This window comes from Callospermophilus lateralis, chromosome 4 (genome assembly GCF_048772815.1).
Source record: "Callospermophilus lateralis isolate mCalLat2 chromosome 4, mCalLat2.hap1, whole genome shotgun sequence".
Lineage (NCBI taxonomy): Eukaryota > Metazoa > Chordata > Mammalia > Rodentia > Sciuridae > Callospermophilus > Callospermophilus lateralis.
In genome coordinates, this window is record NC_135308.1 from 80,912,722 (window position 1) to 80,932,191 (window position 19,470).

Genomic DNA, 19,470 nt, shown 5'->3' on the forward strand with positions numbered 1-19,470 from the left:
TTTGGAAAATACAGATATTTCCCTCAAAATATAGAATTCATGTTACCATGTCATAGTGTTATCATTTTAAAATTATTTAATTTTAAGAACTTTAGCAGTTTTAATTAAAAAAAATTTTAATTGTAGTTGACACAATATCTTTATTTTATTTATTTATTTTTATGTGGTGCTAAGGATCGAACCCAGTACCTGACCTGTGCTAGGCAAGCACTGTACCGCTGAGCCACAACATCAGCCCTCAGTTTTTAATAGCCTTTGTTTTTTAATAGGTTAATAACAATAGACAAAACCCACATAAGCAAAAGCTCTTTGGGGCTCTCAGTAATTTTTTGAGGATGTAAAGGAGTTCTGATATCAAGAAATTTGCGAACTGTTGCTTTGACAGAAAGCACTTGGCAAAAAGTTCATAGGCTTAACTTCTGGCCAAGGCTTTGCTTTATGACTGAGTAAGTCACTTAATCTCTTTATTTGGTTTCTTCTTATAACCTTTTCTGTACTCCTTAAGGAAAAGAGAATGCTCTGCTTTCTCTTCAGATTGTATAAATCTTTTGCCTTTTACTAAAGAAAAGATATATATATGAAAGGCTAATTTGAAAATGTGGTGCTCTATGCTAAAATCAGGGGAGTTTAATAGTTATGTAACTAAACTTATGTGGAAGGAAGATGTGAAGAATGAGAGTTTAGATCATGTTAGCAGATAGTCTACTTGTTAAATTTTTTCATTTTAGCATCTCCTTCTAGCAGTTTCTGTATACATTTTATTCTCAGTTTTTCAGGCAGCCATTTTAATTATTGTAAGAAAGTAAATACATCTTCCAGCATTTTCAGTCACTTAGGGATTTCTATTTATAATATCTGAAGTAGTGTGATACAAAGTCAGGACTTCTGAAAGAAACACACTACTAGATAGATGGCTTTGGGAAAGTTTCTCAACCTCTCTGTTTTTTGGCTTCCTCATCTGTAAAATGAAGCTAATAGTGCCTTATTTTCCAGAGAATTGTGAGTGGGAAAGTCAATGCACAGAAAGCATTTGGAAAAAGTGGTTAGTACATGATAGACGCTACATAAATGATAGTTGCAATGATTGTCATTAGCATTTTTAAAAAGATCCAAGATTAAATTTGTCTCTTACCATCATCACTGAACTTATTACACCAGTTTATTCACAAATATATTACCAAAAACTTCCATTTCATTTTATTCTTTTTTTTTGTCTGTTGAAGGGCTACTGAGTGGCCAGACTTCCCCAACAAATACCAAATTGGAGAAACTGGATTCTCAGCAGGTGTTGCAGCTGTGCCTCCGATATCAGGATCACCTGCACCAGTGTGCAGAAGCTGTTGCTTTTGATCAGAATGCTTTGGTTAAACGAATCAAAGAGGTAATGTGCTGTGGGAAAATAGCATTGATGGCTCATTATCGTGAATCCCTGTAACCCTGGAATGCTTTGCTACTGGGCACAATAGTCAGTGATCCTGGCTTTATGGGAAGTAGTTATTTTCCCTCAAAGGCTTGGCATTTGTCCCCATTGCTTTGAGGAGGTGGTCTTTCGTAGCAGTAAATGTGATAGTGACAAGTGGTCCATAAGCTAGACTAACCTGGAGTTTGAATTCTGGCTCACTGCTAATTTGGTTGGAAGTTATGTTTAAGTTCTCTGTGTCTCAATTTCTTTATGATAAATTGGGCTAATAGTAATAACCTAACTCAAGAGTTAAGTGACAGTGAAATTACTAGGTGTTAGCTGTTATTAATATGTGTAAAGTCCTGCCATGCTATTTTTTTTCTGGCTAACATTATATCTTTGAATTGACTTTAGCTGTTTATTATATATAATTTATATTTTCCTTCCCTATAAGTTATCATTTCTTTGAAAATAGAAACCTTGACATCTCCCTCAATTATATTTTTCACTGTTAGCATATGAAAAGCTCAGTTATTATTCTTGATTATATGGAAATGATTATGCCTACTTAATACTTTTTTATTATTAAGTTATTTATTTATTCTAATTTATTATATATGATGGCAGAATGCAGTTCATTTCATTTTATACATATAGAGCACAATTTTTCAAGTCTCTGGTTGTACACAAAGTATTTTCACACTATTCTTGTCTTCATACATGTATTCAGGGTAATGATGTCTAACTCATTCCACCATCTTTCCTACCCTCATTCCCCCTCCTTCCCCTTTGGTCCTACCTAAAGTTCCTCCATTCCTCCCATGCCCCCCCCAATCCCCATCACCATTATGAGCATCCTCATATCAAAGAAAACATTCAGCCTCTGTTTTGGGGGGATTGGCTTACTTCATTTACCATTATATTCTCCAGCTCCATCCATTTACCTGCAAATGCCAGGGTTTTATACTCTTTTAATGCTGAATAATATTCCATTGTGTATATATACCAGTTTCCCTATCCATTTATCTACTGAAGGGCATCTGAGTTGGTTCCACAATTTAGCTATTGTGAATTGTGCTGCTCTAAACATTGATGTGGCTATGTCCCTGTAGTATGTTGTTTTTAAGTCCTTTGGGTATAGTACAAGGAGTAGAATAGCTGGGTCCAATGGTGGTTCCATTCCAAGTTTCCCAAGGAATCTCCATACTGCTTTCCAGATTGGCTGTACCAGTTTGCAGTTTTATCAGCAATGTATGAGTGTGCTTTTTCCCCACATCCTCGTCAACAGTTAAGTTGTTTGTATTCTTGATAGCTGCCATTCTGACTCGAGTGAGACAAAATCTTAGAGTAGGTTTTATTGGCTTTTCTCTAATTGCTAGAGATGTTGAACATTTTCTCATATTTGTTGACTGATTATATAGCCTCTTCTGAGAAGTAGACTGTTCAATTCCTTGGCCCATTTATTGATTGTTTTATTTGTTTTTTTGGTATTAAGGTTTTGAGTGCTTTATAGACCCTAGAGATTAGTGCTCTATCTGATGTGCTTGTGGTAAAGATTTGCTTCTATTCTGTAGGCTCTCTGTTCACCTCACTGATTGTTTCTTTTGCTGAGAAGAAGCTTTTTAATTTAAAGCATTTCCATTTATTGATTCTTGGTTTTAATTCTTGCACTATAAGAATCTTATTAAGGAAGTTGGGGCCTAATCCCACATGATGGAGATTTGGGCCTACTTTTTCTTCCATTAGGCACAAGGTCTCTGGTTTAATTCCTAGGTCCTTGATCTACTTTGAGTTGAGTTTTGTGTATGGTGAGAGAGAGAGGTTTAATTTCATTTTTTTAATTGGTTGTTCAAAACATTACAGAGCTCTTGACATATTATCTTTCATACATTTGATTCAAGTGGGTTATGAACTCCCATTTTTACCCCAAATACAGATTGCAGAATCACATCGGTTACACATCCATGTTTTTACATAATGCCATATTAGTGACTGTTGTATTCTGCTACCTTTCCTATCCCCTACTATCCCCCCTCCCCTCCCCTCCCATCTTCTCTCTCTACCCCATCTGCTGTAATTCAATTCTTTCCCTTGTTTTGTTTTTTCCCCTTTCCCCTCACAACCTCTTACATGTAATTTTGTGTAACAATGAGGGTCTCCTTCCATTTCCATGCAATTTCCCTTCTCTCTCCCTTTCCCTCCCACCACTCGTCTCTGTTTAATGTTAATCTTTTCCTCATGCTCTTCCTCCCTGCTCTGTTCTTAGTTGCTCTCCTTATATCAAAGAAGACATTTGGCATTTGTTTTTTTAGGGATTGGCTAGCTTCACTTAGCATAATCTGCTCTAATGCCATCCATTTCCCTGCAAATTCCATGATTTTGTCATTTTTTAGTGCTGCGTAATATTCCATTGTGTATAAATGCCACATTTTTAAAATTTATTCATCTATTGAAGGGCATCTAGGTTGGTTCCACAGTCTAGCTATTGTGAATCGTGCTGCTATGAACATTGATGTGGCAGTATCCCTATAGTACGCTCTTTTAAGGTCTTCAGGGAATAGTCCGAGAAGGGCGATAGCTGGGTCAAATGGTGGTTCCATTCCCAGCTTTCCCAGGAATCTCCATACTGCTTTCTAAATTGGCCGCACCAATTTGCAGTCCCACCAGCAATGTACAAGTGTACCCTTTTCCCCACATCCTCGCCAGCACTTATTCTTGTTTGACTTCATAATGGCTGCCAATCTTACTGGAGTGAGATGGTATCTTAGGGTGGTTTTGATTTGCAGTTCTCTGACTGCTAGAGATGGTGAGCATTTTTTCATGTACTTGTTGATTGATTGTATGTCCTCCTCTGAGAAGTGTCTGTTCAGGTCCTTGGCCCATTTGTTGATTGAGTTATTTGTTATCTTATTGTTTATTTTTTGAGTTCTTTGTATACTCTGGATATTAGGGCTCTATCTGAAGTGTGAGGAGTAAAAATTTGTTCCCAGGATGTAGGCTCCCTATTTACCTCTCTTATTGTTTCTCTTTCTGAGAAAAAACTTTTTAGTTTAAGTAAGTCCCATTTGTTGATTCTTGTTATTAACTCTTGGGCTATGGGTGTTCTATTAAGGAATTTGGAGCCCGACCCCACAATATGTAGATCAGAGCCAACTTTTTCTTCTATCAGATACAGAATCTCTGATTTGATATCAAGCTCTTTGATCCATTTTGAGTTAACTTTTGTGCATGGCGAGAGAAAGGGATTCAGCTTCATTTTGTTGCATATGGATTTCCAGTTTTCCCAGCACCATTTGTTGAAGATGCTATCCTTCCTCCATTGCATGCTTTTAGCCCCTTTATCAAATATAAGAAAGTTGTAATTTTGTGGATTGGTCTCTGTGTCCTCTAATCTGTACCATTGGTCCACCCGCCTGTTTTGGTACCAGTAACGTGCTGTTTTTGTTACTATTGCTCTGTAGTACAGTTTGAAATCTGGTTTCGCTATACCGCCAGATTCACACTTCCTGCTTAGAACTGCTTTTGCTATTCTGTGTCTTTTTTTTCCATATGAATTTCATGATTGCTTTATCTATTTCTACAAGAAATTCCATTGGGATTTTGATTGGCATTGCATTAAACCTATAGAGAACTTTGGGTAATATCACCATTTTGATGATGTTAGTTCTGCCTATCCATGAACAGGGTATATTTTTCCATCTTCTAAGATCTTCTTCTATTTCTCTCTTTAGGGTTCTGTAGTTTGCATTGTATAAATCTTTCACCTCTTTTGTTAGGTTGATTCCCAAGTATTTTATTTTTTTTGAGGATATTGTGAATGGAGTGGTTTTCCTCATTTCCATTTCAGAAGTTTTGTTGCTGATATACAGGAATGCCTTTGATTTATGTGTGTTGATTTTATATCCTGCCACTTTGCTGAATTCATGTATTAGCTCTAGTAGTTTCTTTGTAGACCCTTTTGGGTCTGTTAGATATAGTATCATATCATCCTCAAATAGTGATAATTTAAGTTCTTCTTTTCCTATTTTTATGCCTTTAATTTCTTTTGTCTGTCTAATTGCTCTGGCTAGTATTTCAAGAACTAAATTGAATAGAAGTGGTGAGAGAGGGCATCCCTGTCTTGTTCCAGATTTTAGAGGGAATGCCTTCAGTTTTTCTCCATTTAGAATGATGCTAGCCTGAGGCTTAGCATATATAGCTTTTACAATGTTGAGGTACGTTCCTGTTATCCCTAGATTTTCTAGTGTTTTGAACATAAAGGGATGCTGTACTTTGTCGAATGCTTTTTCTGCATCTATCGAGATGATCATATGGTTCTTATCTTTAAGTCTATTGATGTGGTGAATAACATTTATTGATTTCTGTATATTGAACCATCCTTGCATCCCAGGGATGAATCCTACTTGATCATGGTGCACAATTTTTTTGATATGCTTTTGTATTCGATTCACCAGGATTTTATTGAAGATTTTTGCATCTAAGTTCATTAGAGATATTGGTCTGTAGTTTTCTTTCTTTGAAGTGTCTTTGTCTGGTTTCGGGATCAGGGTGATGTTGGCCTCATAGAATAAATTTGGAAGAGCTCCTTCTTTTTCTATTTCTTGAAATAGCTTGAAAAGTATTGGTATTAATTCTTTTTTGAAGGTTTTGTAAAACTCTGCTGTATACCCATCCAGTCCAGGGCTTTTCTTGGTTGGTAGTCTTTTGATGGCTTCTTCTATTTCCTCCTTTGTTATTGGTTGTTTAAATTGTGTGTGTCTTCCTGACTCAGTCTGGGCAGATCATGTGACTTAATAAATTTATCGATATCATCACTATCTTCTATTTTATTGGAATATAGGGTTTCAAAATACTTTCTAATTATCTTCTGTATTTCTGTAGTGTCCGTTGTGATTTTGCCTTTTTCATCCCATATGTTAGTAATTTGAGTTCTCTCTCTTCTTCTCTTCGTTAGCATGGCTAAGGGTCTGTCGATCTTATTTATTTTTTCGAAGAACCAACTTTTAGTTTTATCAATTTTTTCAGTGGTTTTTTTTTGTTTCAATTTTGTTGATTTCCGCTCTGATTTTAATTATTTCTTGTCTTCTACTGCATTTGCTGTTGTTTTGCTCTTCCTTTTCTAGGGTTTTGAGATGAAGTGAGAGTTCATTTATTTGTTGGTTTTTTCTTTTTTTGAGGAATGAACTCCAGGCAATGAATTTCCCTCTTAAAGCTGCTTTCATTGTGTCCCATAGATTCCGGTATGTTGTGTCTGTATTGTCGTTTATCTCTAAGAATTTTTTGATTTCCTCCTTTATGTCTTCTGAAACCCATTGATCGTTCAGTAACATATTGTTCATTTTCCAGGTGATGCAGGATTTTTCCTTCCTTCTTTTATCATTGATTTCCACCTTCATTCCATTATGATCAGATAAGATGCATGGTATTATCTCCACACCTTTATATTTACTAAGAGTTGCCCTATGGCATAATATATGGTCTATCTTTGAGTAGGATCCATGTGCTGCTGAGTATAACGTGTATCCACTTGATGATGGTTGATATATTCTATATATGTCGGTTAAGTCTAGGTTATTGATTGTGTTATTGAGTTCTATAGTTTCTTTATTCAGCTTTTGTCTGGAGGATCTGTCTAATGGAGAGAGCAGTGTGTTGAAGTCACCCATAATTATTCTGTTGTGGTCTATTTGACTCTTGAACTTGAGGAGAGTTTGTTTTATGAACATTGCAGCACCATTGTTTGGTGCATACATATTGATAATTGTTATGTCTTGTTGGTGAATGGTTCCTTTTAACAGTATATAGTGTCCTTCTTTATCCCTTTTTGTTAACTTAGGTTTGAAGTTGATTTTATTCGATATGAGTATGGCCACTCCTGCTTGCTTCCGAGGACCATGTGAGTGGTATGATTTTTCCCAACCTTTCACCTTCAGCCTGTGTATGTATTTTCCTATCATATGAGTCTCCTGAAGGCAGCATATTGTTGGATCTGTTTTTTTAATCCAGGTTACTAGCCTATGTCTCTTGATTGGTGAATTTAAGCCATTAACATTTAGGGTTACTATTGATATATGGTTTGTACTTCCAGTCATCCTTATTTATTTATTTATTTTAATTTGGCTAGTTTTTCCTCTTTGATTAGTTTTCTCCCCCTTTACTGAGATACCTCCCACTGTTAGTTTTGGGTGCTGTTTTTCAATTCCTCTTGTAGTATTTTGCAAGAAATGCCTTGCAGTGCTGGTTTTCTGGCTGCGAATTCTTTTAACTTTTGTTTATCATGAAATATCTTAATTTCATTGTCAAATCTGAAGCTTAATTTTGCTGGATACAGTATTCTTGTTTAGAATCCATTATTTTTCAGCATTTGAAATACGTTGTTCCAGGATCTTCTCGCTTTCAAAGTCTGCGATGAAAAATCAGCTGTTAACCTAATTGGTTTACCCCGAATGTAATCTGCCTCCTTTCTCTTGTAGCTTTTAATATTCTCTCCTTGTTCTGTATGTTGGATATCTTCATAATTATGTGTCTTGGAGTTGGTCTATTATGGTTTTGTATGTTTGGGGTCCTGTAGGCTTCCAGGATTTGGCAATCCATTCCATCTTTCATATCTGGGAAGTTTTCTAAGATTATTTCATTCAACAGATTGTTCATTCCTTTGGTTTGAACCTCTATACTTTCTTCTATCCCAATGACTCTCAAGTTTGTTTTTTTTTATGACATCCCATATCTCTTGCATGGATTGCTCGTGATTTTTTAACATCCTTTCTGCGTTGACTATATTCTTTTCGAGTTGATAAATTTTGTCTTCATTATCTGATGTTCTGACTTCTATTTGATCTAGTCTATTTGTAATATTCTTGTTTGAGTTTTTAATTTGGTTTATTGTTTCCTGCATTTCTAGGATTACTGTTTGATTTTTTAAAAAAATCTCTATCTCCTGGTAGAGTTCCTTCTTTGCAATTTGAATTTGCTTATGCAATTCATTTTCAAAGTATTCTTTCATTTTTTCGACTTGCTGTCTAATGACTTCTCTAAGATTCCATTCCATCTGAGTCAGGTATGCCTTGAGTTCTTTCTCTGATCATTTTTCTGATGCCTCTAGGTTCTCCTGTAGATTTAAGTTGTCCTGCATTGTTTGTAATCCTTTTTTCCCTTGTTTTTTCATGTTATTCATGTTACTTTCCAACTCTGTTTAACTGCTGTGTTTCTGTTTTCTCCTATAAATTTGTTTTGGTTTTGTATATCTCTGTGGTCTCTCCTTTGTGGTGGGAGACTATGCCTAGAAATGTTGGGCTTTATTGTACTTTAAAGCTGATTCATTCAATTCATAAAAGGCTTCCGGATTCTGTATGCATATAGTGATTTGTTGTTTGGTCTTGGGACTTTATGTTTAGGTTAGGTGCTGTGATGGTATGAGGGTTAGTATGTCTTGGCTACTTTGGAAGATTGCTCTACTGAAGGGGGATATTAACAGGCGATTGGATCAGGGTGTTTGGTAATAGCTAGGTATTTAGGAGCCCTATAAACAGCCTCGAAACATTCACCTATTTGCATTTAGACAATTACACGTAATGGAAGACGTAATGCTGGGGATGAAAGTTTAGGGGTAGGGGAAGGAAGGTGCTCTTAAAAGGAAAGAAGGAGAGACAGATAGATAGAATAGAGGAGAATGGAAAGAACAATAAAACTTGAAAAGGGAATGAAAAAAAGAAGGAAAAGGGGAGGAAAAAAAACGGATAAAATAGAAATTAAAAACATGAAATCTTAGAGATTCATTTTCTTCTCTTCCAGTAGGCGGAGCTGTGCCCTCCAAGCCGAGTTTCTGCCCTCTATGTGCCGACAGCAATCCCTGTAAGGCGGCTCCTGGGAGTCTCTCAATCCTGTTAGTCCAGAGCCATTTCACTTCTCCGGCCCCTCCCCCCCTTCCTCCTGCCAGCCAGCCAGGTCCTGCTCACCGGAGGCAGTTCCCCAAGGATCTGGCTACTCTTGCAGCCCCACCGTGTGCCCTATTTCCTGAACGACTGAGCACTCTCTCTGTCATTCATCTAAGCCCCAGTGCTGTGGAGCGGTGATCTGGGATCCGACAGTTTAATTTTTCCGGACCCCTTTGGTGGGCACGCCCTCGGAAACTGGCGGCTAAGACCTTGGGTGTCACCACTGGTGGTAAGGGGAGTTGGGGATCGAGAATCCCCTCTACTTCCCTCAGCCCCTACAGTCGCATCCACGCTGTTGGCGGTAGGGGGAGTTGGGGGTGGGAAGTCTTCTCTGCTTCCCTCTGCCCCTACAGTCACGCCCACACCGCTGGCGGTAGGGGGAGTTGGGGGTTGGGAGTCCCTCAACCCCTACAGTCACACCCATGGAGAGATTTTTGAGGTTTCTTGGCTGTTTGTATCTGGTGGGGGTGGGAGTCACACACCTGCTAAAGCGGATTCTGCTGGGAAGGAATCTCGTCGGGGGAACTCTGGTGAAGTCACCTCTCTGCTATGGCGGGCCCCAGGCTCCTTGCCGGAGTGTCTGAAGAGAGGGGTGGGACTGGCCTCTCTCTGGTCTGACCCAATCTTGGTTGGTTTCGGTTCCCGGTTCGCTATTTCTTGAAGGCTTGGTTAGAGACCTCTTCATAGGGTCCCTGTGCCGCGCCTGCTGAGCTGCCTCGGAGGCTGGTTGCTGCGCAGTGGCAGGTGGCGGGTCTGGACCTCTGCACCGTGTGGCGGAGATTCACTCGTCTGGGGCAAGCTGTCACCTCCAATAATCCTACTAATTCCTGGCAGGTCTCACTTCAGCGGAATTTTGCTAGAAGTTTTTCAGCAGGTAGAATCTAAGCGTATTAATGCGTCTCTCTGACCCCGTTATTGAGGAGGTACTGAAAGCACTGCCTCCCCGCCCGCCGCCATGTTGGGTCTCAAAATGTCTTAATTTCATTTTTTTAAAAATATTTTTTAGTTGTAGTTGGGCACAATATCTTTATTTTATTTGTTTATTTTTATGTGGTGCTGAGGATTGAACCCAGCGCCTCGTACACACCAGGCGAACACTCTATCACTGAGCCACAACCCCAGCCCTTAATTTCATTTTGTTAAACGTGGATTTGCAGTTTTCCCAACACCATTTGTTGAAGAGGCTATCTTTTCTCCAATGTATGTTTTTGGTGCCTTTGTCTAAAATGAGATAACTGTAGTAATTTGGGTTAGACTCTGTGTCCTCTATTCTGTATAGGTCTACAGGTCTATTTTGGTGCCAATACCATGCGGCAAAAATTGATCACTTCAACATAGATAAGAATACAAGTATAGGCGACCATTGATCATACCAACAAAGAGATAAGATAGCAAACACAGTTAGCAAGAGATTACTTTAAGAAAGAGAAGGAGATTCTGAAAACAAACAAAACCCAGAAATCCTTGAAATGAAAGAAACAATAAGCCATATAAAAAAACTCAATAGAACGCATTACCAACAGACTAGATCACTTGGAAGACAAGACCTCCGACAATGAAGACAAAATATACAATCTTGAAAATAAAGTTGACCTCACAGTGAGATGGTAAGAAACCATAAACAGAATATCCAAGAATTATGGAATACCATCAAAAGACCAAATTTAAGATTTATTGGGATAGAGGAAGGTTCAGAGATTCAAACCAAAAGATTGCACAATCTCTTCAATGAAATAATATTAATACTTCTTTTGTGAGGAAAAACACAAAATATCATTCAAGTCAAAGTATAATAAACCAAACAACATGATACAAATGTTTTATAATTACAAATAACAGTGTAAGTTATTCTTTTTTAGAACTAAATTGTATCATTGATGAAGCCACTATATGGCAAAGTTCTGGAAGCAACAAGGGATGAGTAAATATATCTTCTAAAGTTTTATATCATGAAGGGATTTATATTCCTGACAACTAGAGGTAGTGTCATATAAAGGAAAGGTCAGGAGCTGTATCTTAGAGAAACTATGTATATGGATGGTATTCCCTGGATTTGTTCAACAAATGGCTTTTGGGTCATTTATATTGGTGAAAGAAGATGGACTTGAAGAAACACAAGAAATGGGCTGAGAATCACGGGAAGTTACTTTCCAGTTAGTAATAGAGGCAGTGCATCCTTGAATTACAAAGCAGTCATTAGTTATATTAAAGATTTAAATAGGCCTATACCTCCTGTGTTTTAGTACTTAATCTTTTATAAAATGTTGCTTATATGTGCTCTTCTTTCATGGATTAAATACTTTCACTTGAAAGACTATTAAATACAACCTTTTGTATTACTTGGCATTGCTGTATCCTTCTAAATATTATAAATTTATTTTACTATATTATATTCTACAGAGCTCTACTGTAGAATAGACTGTGTGTGACTATGTATTAGCAATCACTTGGGGGTTTTTTGGTTTGTTTGAAACCAGATCTTTCTCTCTCTCCCTCAGTCAGTCTAGGCTTTGGTCTTTAAATCATTATTTTATTAATTTACCAAATGATGCTAATGCTGCCCTTCATTGGGTGGGATTTGGGAACCATAGGTCTAGAGCACTGTTTTACAAATTAAATTCTATAAAACTATTTCTAGAGAGAGAAGGATAATTTTTTTTTTTTTTGCACACTCTAAACCACCATTCTTTAGAGAGAACAGTGTATATTTTAAAAATTTTTTTATGTGTCTTACAATAAAGGAAACTGGCACTTTTCAAACTTATTTGACCTCAGAACTCTTAACTTAAAGGTCATATATATTAACATCCCATAGAAGTAAAGATTTTTTTAGGACATTGAGAAATGAATGCTCTTGTAGATGTAAGATTTTAACCATTTTTGACCATTGTACTGGAAATTAACTCTGACATTAATCTCAAAAGAAAGTTTTTAGAATAATAAATTGGCTTTTCAATGCTGCTGCTTTTTAAAAGGTCCTCCAATCCAGATCTTGTTTTTCAGTTTAGGACAGTGTAGTATAGAGATTGACTAACTAGCTCAGTGTCAGATGCTGTGTAAAGTATTTAGTGGCTGGTAGCACCTCACAGAGCTCCTCATTATATACCACACTGTCAAGACTTTAGAACAGTGTTCCTTGGCCCTGACCACATGTTAGAATCGACTGCAAATGTTTTTCTCTAATATAGATGATGGAAAATTTACACACACACTGAAGAAAATGGACTAATATGGTGAAGTTTCTGCATTCATCATTATTCAGTTACTGCATTCATCAGTAAAGCCCACTCACTGGCTGCCACCTCCACAACTAGCCTGTTTATAGTTTCGTTTTATTCATATTTAAGTGTGTAACTTTAAAATTAAGTATTCTTTAAAAAAGAAAACAAGTTTGGAGGTAGATACATTTAACCTGATTTAAACATTATACAATGTATTCATGCCTCAAAACATCACCCTACCCTACTAATATATGTAATTTTCATGTTTTCAAGTATCAATTAAAAACAAATCAGAAAATAAAAGTTTAAAGTTTAAGAAAAAACTTTTTAATTAATTTTAAACTTTGAAAAGTCACAAAAATTTAGAGAATATCTGAATACTCCTCTTGCAGCTTTTCCTAAAGTCAGCATCTTACATAATCTTAGTATAGCAATCAAAACCAGGTAATTAGTATTGGTACAAAACTGTTAACTAAATTGAGACCTTATTTAAATTTCACCAGCTTTTCTACTAACAAAGGACTTCACAATACTGTTATAACTAAAATACTTACTAGTGATTCCTTAAATCATTTAGTATAGCTGAGGTATGTTTCAGAAATACACATGCCAAGGTTTTACTCCAGACTAATAAGATCAAAATCTTTGAAGGGCAGTGAGAGAAGGGAGGGTATTTAAGAAATTGTTCCAGGTGCTTCTAGTATGTATTCAGAATTGCTGGCATTCTGAACTTTCATCTAAAAATATTAAACTGAGTTTCAAATTGTTTGAATAGGAGCCGTGGTTGTGGCTCAAGTGTAGAGCGCTCACCTAGCACACATGAGGCAGTGGGTTCGATCCTCAGCACCACATAAAAATAAATAAATAAATAAATAAAAGGTATTGTGTTAATCTACAACCAAAAAATATTTTTTAAAAATTGTTTGAATAATCAGTAAAAACTGAGCATCCCTAATTCAAAATCTGAAATGCTCCAAAGTTCAAAACTTTTTTAGTGCCAACATGATGCCACAAGTGGAAAATTTGTACCTGACCTCATGACAAGTTGCAGGTGCATTAAAAATAATCTGAATAATTATCTTCAGGCTGTGTACATAAGGTATATATTACACATAAAATGAACTTTTTCTTTAAATGTGGGTGCTAACTCTAATATATCTCATTATGTATATGCAAATATTTCAAAATCTAAAACATTTTTGGTCCCAAGCATTTTGGAAAGGGATATTCAACCTGTAAAATTAAAAATTTAATGATTAAAGAAAAAAAAAAGGATTTTAAATTTGAATTTATTTTAGATTCAAAGAGAAGTCACAAAAATAATTCAAAAATAGAGAGTACCTGAATACTCCCTATGAATACCAAGGATTATTACAAAACGGAGAACAGTCCTCACAGTACTGAGCAACATCTCAGAAACTCTCTCAGGGCGGATGATGTAAACATGTTTCAAAGTTTCCATTGGTGATTTAATGTGTCCATTGTGTCTCTGTTGGTAAGTATTAGCAAATTCCTGGAACATGTGTACCTAACTTTGCTCACTATAAACCTAACCGGTTAAAATTAATCACTTCCAAATGAATAAGGCAGAGGATGTCGTTTTGGTCAAACACCAACTCTCTGATATCATTTCAGATGTTTCCTGGAAATTTGGTTAGAAGTGTGAAGAAGTAATAGCATGTTGTAATATGTGTTGAAAAGTAGGGGAACTTAGTAACCATGGTAAATTATGTATTAGTGGAAATGCAGAACCTGATTCAACTAGAGGTCCATAAAGTTACAGTGCCTGTGATCACTTAAGTTCAGATTAAAGGGAAACATGGCCATAACTATTTCTGATTCAGATAAAAGAAAATCTAAGTTAGCTCAGCTTTCCTTGTGTTAAGTACGGATGATGTTCTTGAATTATGTTAATGTTTACAGCTGTACACTTGAGGGGAGAGAAAGAATGAAAGTAGTTGCTTTCACAAAGTCTTGTAATATACCTTGATCAGTAGTTTCCTCGATAGCTATGGGATCACCACCTTCACCCAGCCAGCCAACATTACTGAACAACTATTACAGACCCACTTAGTGGGAGGTCCATTGTGGGTTACAGAGAAACCTGACATTGTCCTTCTCTGAGAGCTTTATCTGGATGCAGGAATGAAGATGCATACAGCAAAATTATGAAAGATAAGACACAGTCAACAGCAAATGCTTAACTCAAGTTCTATGTGAGTTAAAAGATCAGGATTTCCTGGAACAGTTGGAATTAAGCTAGGTCTTAGAGAAAACAAGGATTTGGGAAATGAATGGAGAGGAAATGGGGAAGGGGGGGGCATTGTTGGTGGGGAACAGCTTAACAGTTGTCTTGGAAGGAAATTAATTTTGGGGCTTCAGGCACAATAAGGAAATTGATTTGACTTTTGGCAAACACACTCAAAGAAATATCTGCATTCAGGACCATACCAAGAATGTTGGAATTGGAAGGACCCTAGAGACTCTCCGAATTGGAAGGACCCTAGAGACTCTCCAGTCCAGCACTCTCATTATTTATGTATAGGAATCGAAGAGTGTTAGAGCAATTTACCAGGGGTCACAAGTGAGTTGTGACCAAAATTAAAATAAATAAGATCAAGGAGGATTTCTAAGGTTTTAGGTTTTTTTTTTTTTTTGGTTTCTGTTTTCCAGGTAGCACTATTAAACATGTTTATCGGTCCAGGGGCAAGAGGCAGAAAAGATCAAAGATGAAGGGGAAAATGTCGTGGAGGAGGCAGGAGAGGGTAAGGTTTAGCCCCCTGTAGTACCTTATTTTGTGAGCACTAGGCAGATGCAGGCAGGTTTCTGAAGGGAGGATACCTGCTGCAGACCAGTCAAACCCTGAAGCTTGGGTATTGTCTGGGAAGAAGTGATGAGCATTAAGAGGCATGAAGGTCTCTGTTGCGATTGGGAAAACTTGTATTGATTTTTGTATTTGTAGATGGTTTGGCATAGTGGTTCTGAATGTGAACTAGAAAGCCCCATTGCTGGAGTTCAAATCCTGGCACTGCCTCTTAACTAGCTGTGTGGCCTTGGACAAGCTATATAATCCTTCTGATCCTTAGTTTCCTCTTTTGCTCAGTGGATAAGAATAGGATCTGCCTCTGAGAAATTTTTTTGAGGGTTAAATGAGTTACTTTATGTGAAGTGCCTGAGCCTATGCCTGTCACATAGTAAACACTTCAGCGTCAGCTCTTTTTATTATCTTAAATATAAATAATGTCTAGAGGAGAAGGTCCTGATCTTATTACTGTGAAATGGCCCAAGTAAAGTTTCTTGATCCCAGGAACAGCCTATATATTGGCCACTTTACAACTCTGCTCATATAACCCAAGTGTGATAAAGAACTGAAAAGAGGTAAGGCAGACACTCTTTAGTTTACTGTGTTTCCCTCAAACTCTGCATGGTTTCTTTCATGCCATAAATATGTAATTTGGGGAATTTTTTTTGCATTAAGAAATTTTTATTTTATTGGTTCTTCTTAGTTATACAGTAGAATCCATTTTAATAAAATTGTATAAACATAGGCGATATCTTATTCTAATTAGGACTCCATTCATGTGGGTGGGCACAATGGGGTTCACTTAGGTTATTTTATATGCATACATAGGAAAATTATGTTAGATTTATTCTACTCTCCTTTCTATTTTTATCCCACCAATGAATTTTTGTAGTTAATTTAACTGTTCTGCTTTGTAAATAGCAAAATAGGTTCCTTAGGGAACATGGGTCTTGAGAGATATGAAAATGCATGGTAACAAATGATATATTCAGGCTGTGGACATATCAATTCTTATCATTTTGATGGTCTTCTGTGATATCTTATTCTTTGAAGTTAAGGATTTAAGTTGGCAGACAGTCATTCTCAATTTTAGGTTACATCTGTCATTGAAATTTGGGTTGATTGAAAGTCAAATGAGAAAGAAGCATAGTTCCTTCTCACGCATGTTTTTCCTTGCAGGTGGGAGTCCCAAGGGAAGGGAGATGACAGATATACATCCCTAGGAAGATAAGAGTTTGAGTCACTTAGCATTTCTCTTATCACTGATCTGGATCATGTTTCCATTTAACTATAGTTGCTGTCAGTGGTTAAATGTACTCGTAGACTGGAATACCTTCTTAACTAAGATAAGTAGCCACAAGGTTTTGTTTTGTTTCAGTTACTGTATGCTTGCTTAACTTTAAGAGTAAATTTATAATCTGATCATCGTAATCTCTTGTGTTTTTAATTCTTAGATGCATTGGTAAGCATACTGCATTAGCATAAACCAATCAGACATATTGGAGGAGGGTTCTGATGAATGGGTGAGAAAAGGTTTCATTTGTTAGGAAGATCTGTTATTACACAGAATTATAAAGTGAACCTAAAGTTTCTCTAATTCAGCCCTTTTCATTACACACACACACACACACACACACACGTCAAGGTCCTTAAAGTTTATTTTGGATTCATTCAAGACATTTCTTTCTTTTAAAAAAATTTTTTTATTCTTAAGTTTTAGGTGGACACAATATCTTGATTTTACATTAACGTGGTGCTGAGGATCGAACCCAGTGCCTCATGCATGCTAGGTGAGCATTCTACCACTGAGCCACAACCCCAGCCCCTCATCCAAGACATTTCTAATAGTTAATGACTTAAAATGATATAACAAGCCGAGTGCAGTGGTGCATGCCTGTAATCCCAGCAGCTCGGGAGGCTGAGACAGGAGGATCATGAGTTCAAAGCCAGCTTCAGCAAAAATGAGGTGCCAGGCAACTCAGTGAGACCCTATCTAGAAATAAAATACTAAATAGGGCTAGGGGTGTAGCTCAGTGGTTGAGTGTCCCTGAGTTCAATCCTGGCCCCCTCCCCTCAAAAAAAAAATGATATAACAAGACAAGTCTTCTGAATGCTCTTCCACAGTACTGTACCATAGGTTGAATATCCCCAATTCGATGATCCAAAATCCAAGATTCTCTAAAATTCAAAACTTTTTGAGCATTGACAATCTATTAGTCAAAATAGCTTAAGATTTTGGAACATTTAGGATTTCAAATTATCAGATTAGGGATACTCAAATGGTAAAGTGTATGTAAATATTCCCAAAACCAAAAAAATCTAAAGTCTGAAACACTTCTGGCCCCAAGCATTTCTTTAAGGGATAGTCAATCTATACTTATGTTGTCCTTCTTTGAATTCTTTGTTTGATTTTCAGTTACTCTTTTTTTACCCAACTCCTTTTTTCCACTAATAGGCATTCAACCAGTGTTTGAAGGAATGCACAAGAGCTGCAGTTTTTGGACCTGTATCCAGGGCTGGGTAGGGATTTGCTTTCTGTTGACAGTACTGTAAGGCAAAGATCTAGCTGAAAACATTTTCCCAGTATTTGACCTGATCTTGTGTACTGTTTCCTCCCAGGGTAGAGATTGATCAAGGTTAAATGGTTTGTCCCCATTGTGGAACAGCTATTGGCCAGATGACACTTATTGTCTGCCTGTCCCTTTGAACTAATTTTTTTTTTTTTGCAGTACTAGGGATGGAATCCAGGGTAGTCTACCACTAAGCTACATCTCCATCCCTGTTTTTGTTTTAAAACAGGGTATCATTAAGTTGCTGAGGGTCTTGCTAATAAGTTGCTCAGGCTGTCCTTGAACATGTGATCCTCCTGTCTCAGCCTTCCAAGTTTCTGGAATTATAGGCACATGCCACCAGATCCAGCCTGAATCTCCTTTAAATAACAACATTGGTAATTCCTGTTGCTGCTTTTAAACATATTCTGGCATTATTTGCTGCTTTCTTGATCTGATATTATAAAATGAAGCAGAGGTGCTTATTTTAAAACTAAAAGTTTTGTCAATAACATTGAGATATCTGTCTTTTTGCAGAAACAAGACATTTTAAGAAAATTTCTGTTCCCTTTCTGTCCTAAAAGTTACTGTGGTATAAATTTCAGGTTGAGATCAGGCAAAATAATTATAACCCTCCCCCATTTTGTCCTTTGGGCAACCTTTGTTTTCAGTAAGAAATATAGGTGGTCCCTGGGGTGGCAGGAATTATAGATAGATTTGTCTTATTCTGGTTCACCTGTGGTAAGATATGCTGTGTAGTTCTTCCTTGGATCTGGTCCCATACTTATTTTATACCAGTGCTATCAAGCCAAAAGAAATAAATCCTGGAAGAGAGCCAAGTCTAGTTTATTACTTGCTAATAGGAAAAATTGGCTTGTGTTTATTGGTAAGCATGAGCAAAGCCCAGTTATTTGACTGCTCTGAGATTTAACTCCATTCACATTCGGGACACTGACATATGAGCCATGTGTGAACAGCTACATTTTACCCTAGTTTACCTCCCCTAAATATGCCCCTGAATAGCTAGCTTTGCCTGCCCTACTAGTACTAGCCACATGTGCCAGACACTGGAACCCTTGTCCTCCCTGTCCCCATTCATTTCTAGTCTGCCTGAGTGAGCAGTGTTGGAGGTCCTCTCTTGTGAAGAACCTCAAAGTGCCTGTAGTTATAAACCAGCAGGTTGGCAGTATTTAGGGCACCTGGGATATATAAATGGTACTAGAACTGGGAAAAGATATTCCCTGTCCTATAAGTCTTTAGTGAAAAAATAATAAGGAAGTTTAGATATTGCTTCTGCTATAAATTGGATCTTGAGTGTCCCCTCACTTGTTTAGTATTTCCCTTTCATGTTCTGGCTATCAAGTTAATGGTTTTACCTTGCCACAGGCACCTGCCATAATGTGTTACCTCACAATAGGCCCAGACAATTGTGGGCTGGAACAAAAATTGTGAGCCAAAATAAACTTTTACTTTTTATAAGTCAATTATCTTATTTTGTTATAATATTAGAAAGCTAACACAGTTGCAATACCTAGAACAGTGTCTGGAAACAATAAATATT

At 37.0% G+C, this 19,470-nt stretch overlaps 1 protein-coding gene across 2 annotated transcripts in view; it reads left to right on the forward strand.

Annotated features, from left to right (window-relative positions):
- Borcs5 (BLOC-1 related complex subunit 5) overlaps positions 1–19,470 on the forward strand; it is a 101,293-nt gene that overhangs the window by 61,799 nt on the left and 20,024 nt on the right. For both annotated transcript variants that reach the window (XM_076854134.1, XM_076854132.1), the window contains exon 3: positions 1,224–1,381. In XM_076854134.1, the coding sequence (XP_076710249.1) occupies positions 1,224–1,381 (158 nt within the window). The remainder of the gene's footprint in view (positions 1–1,223; positions 1,382–19,470) is intronic.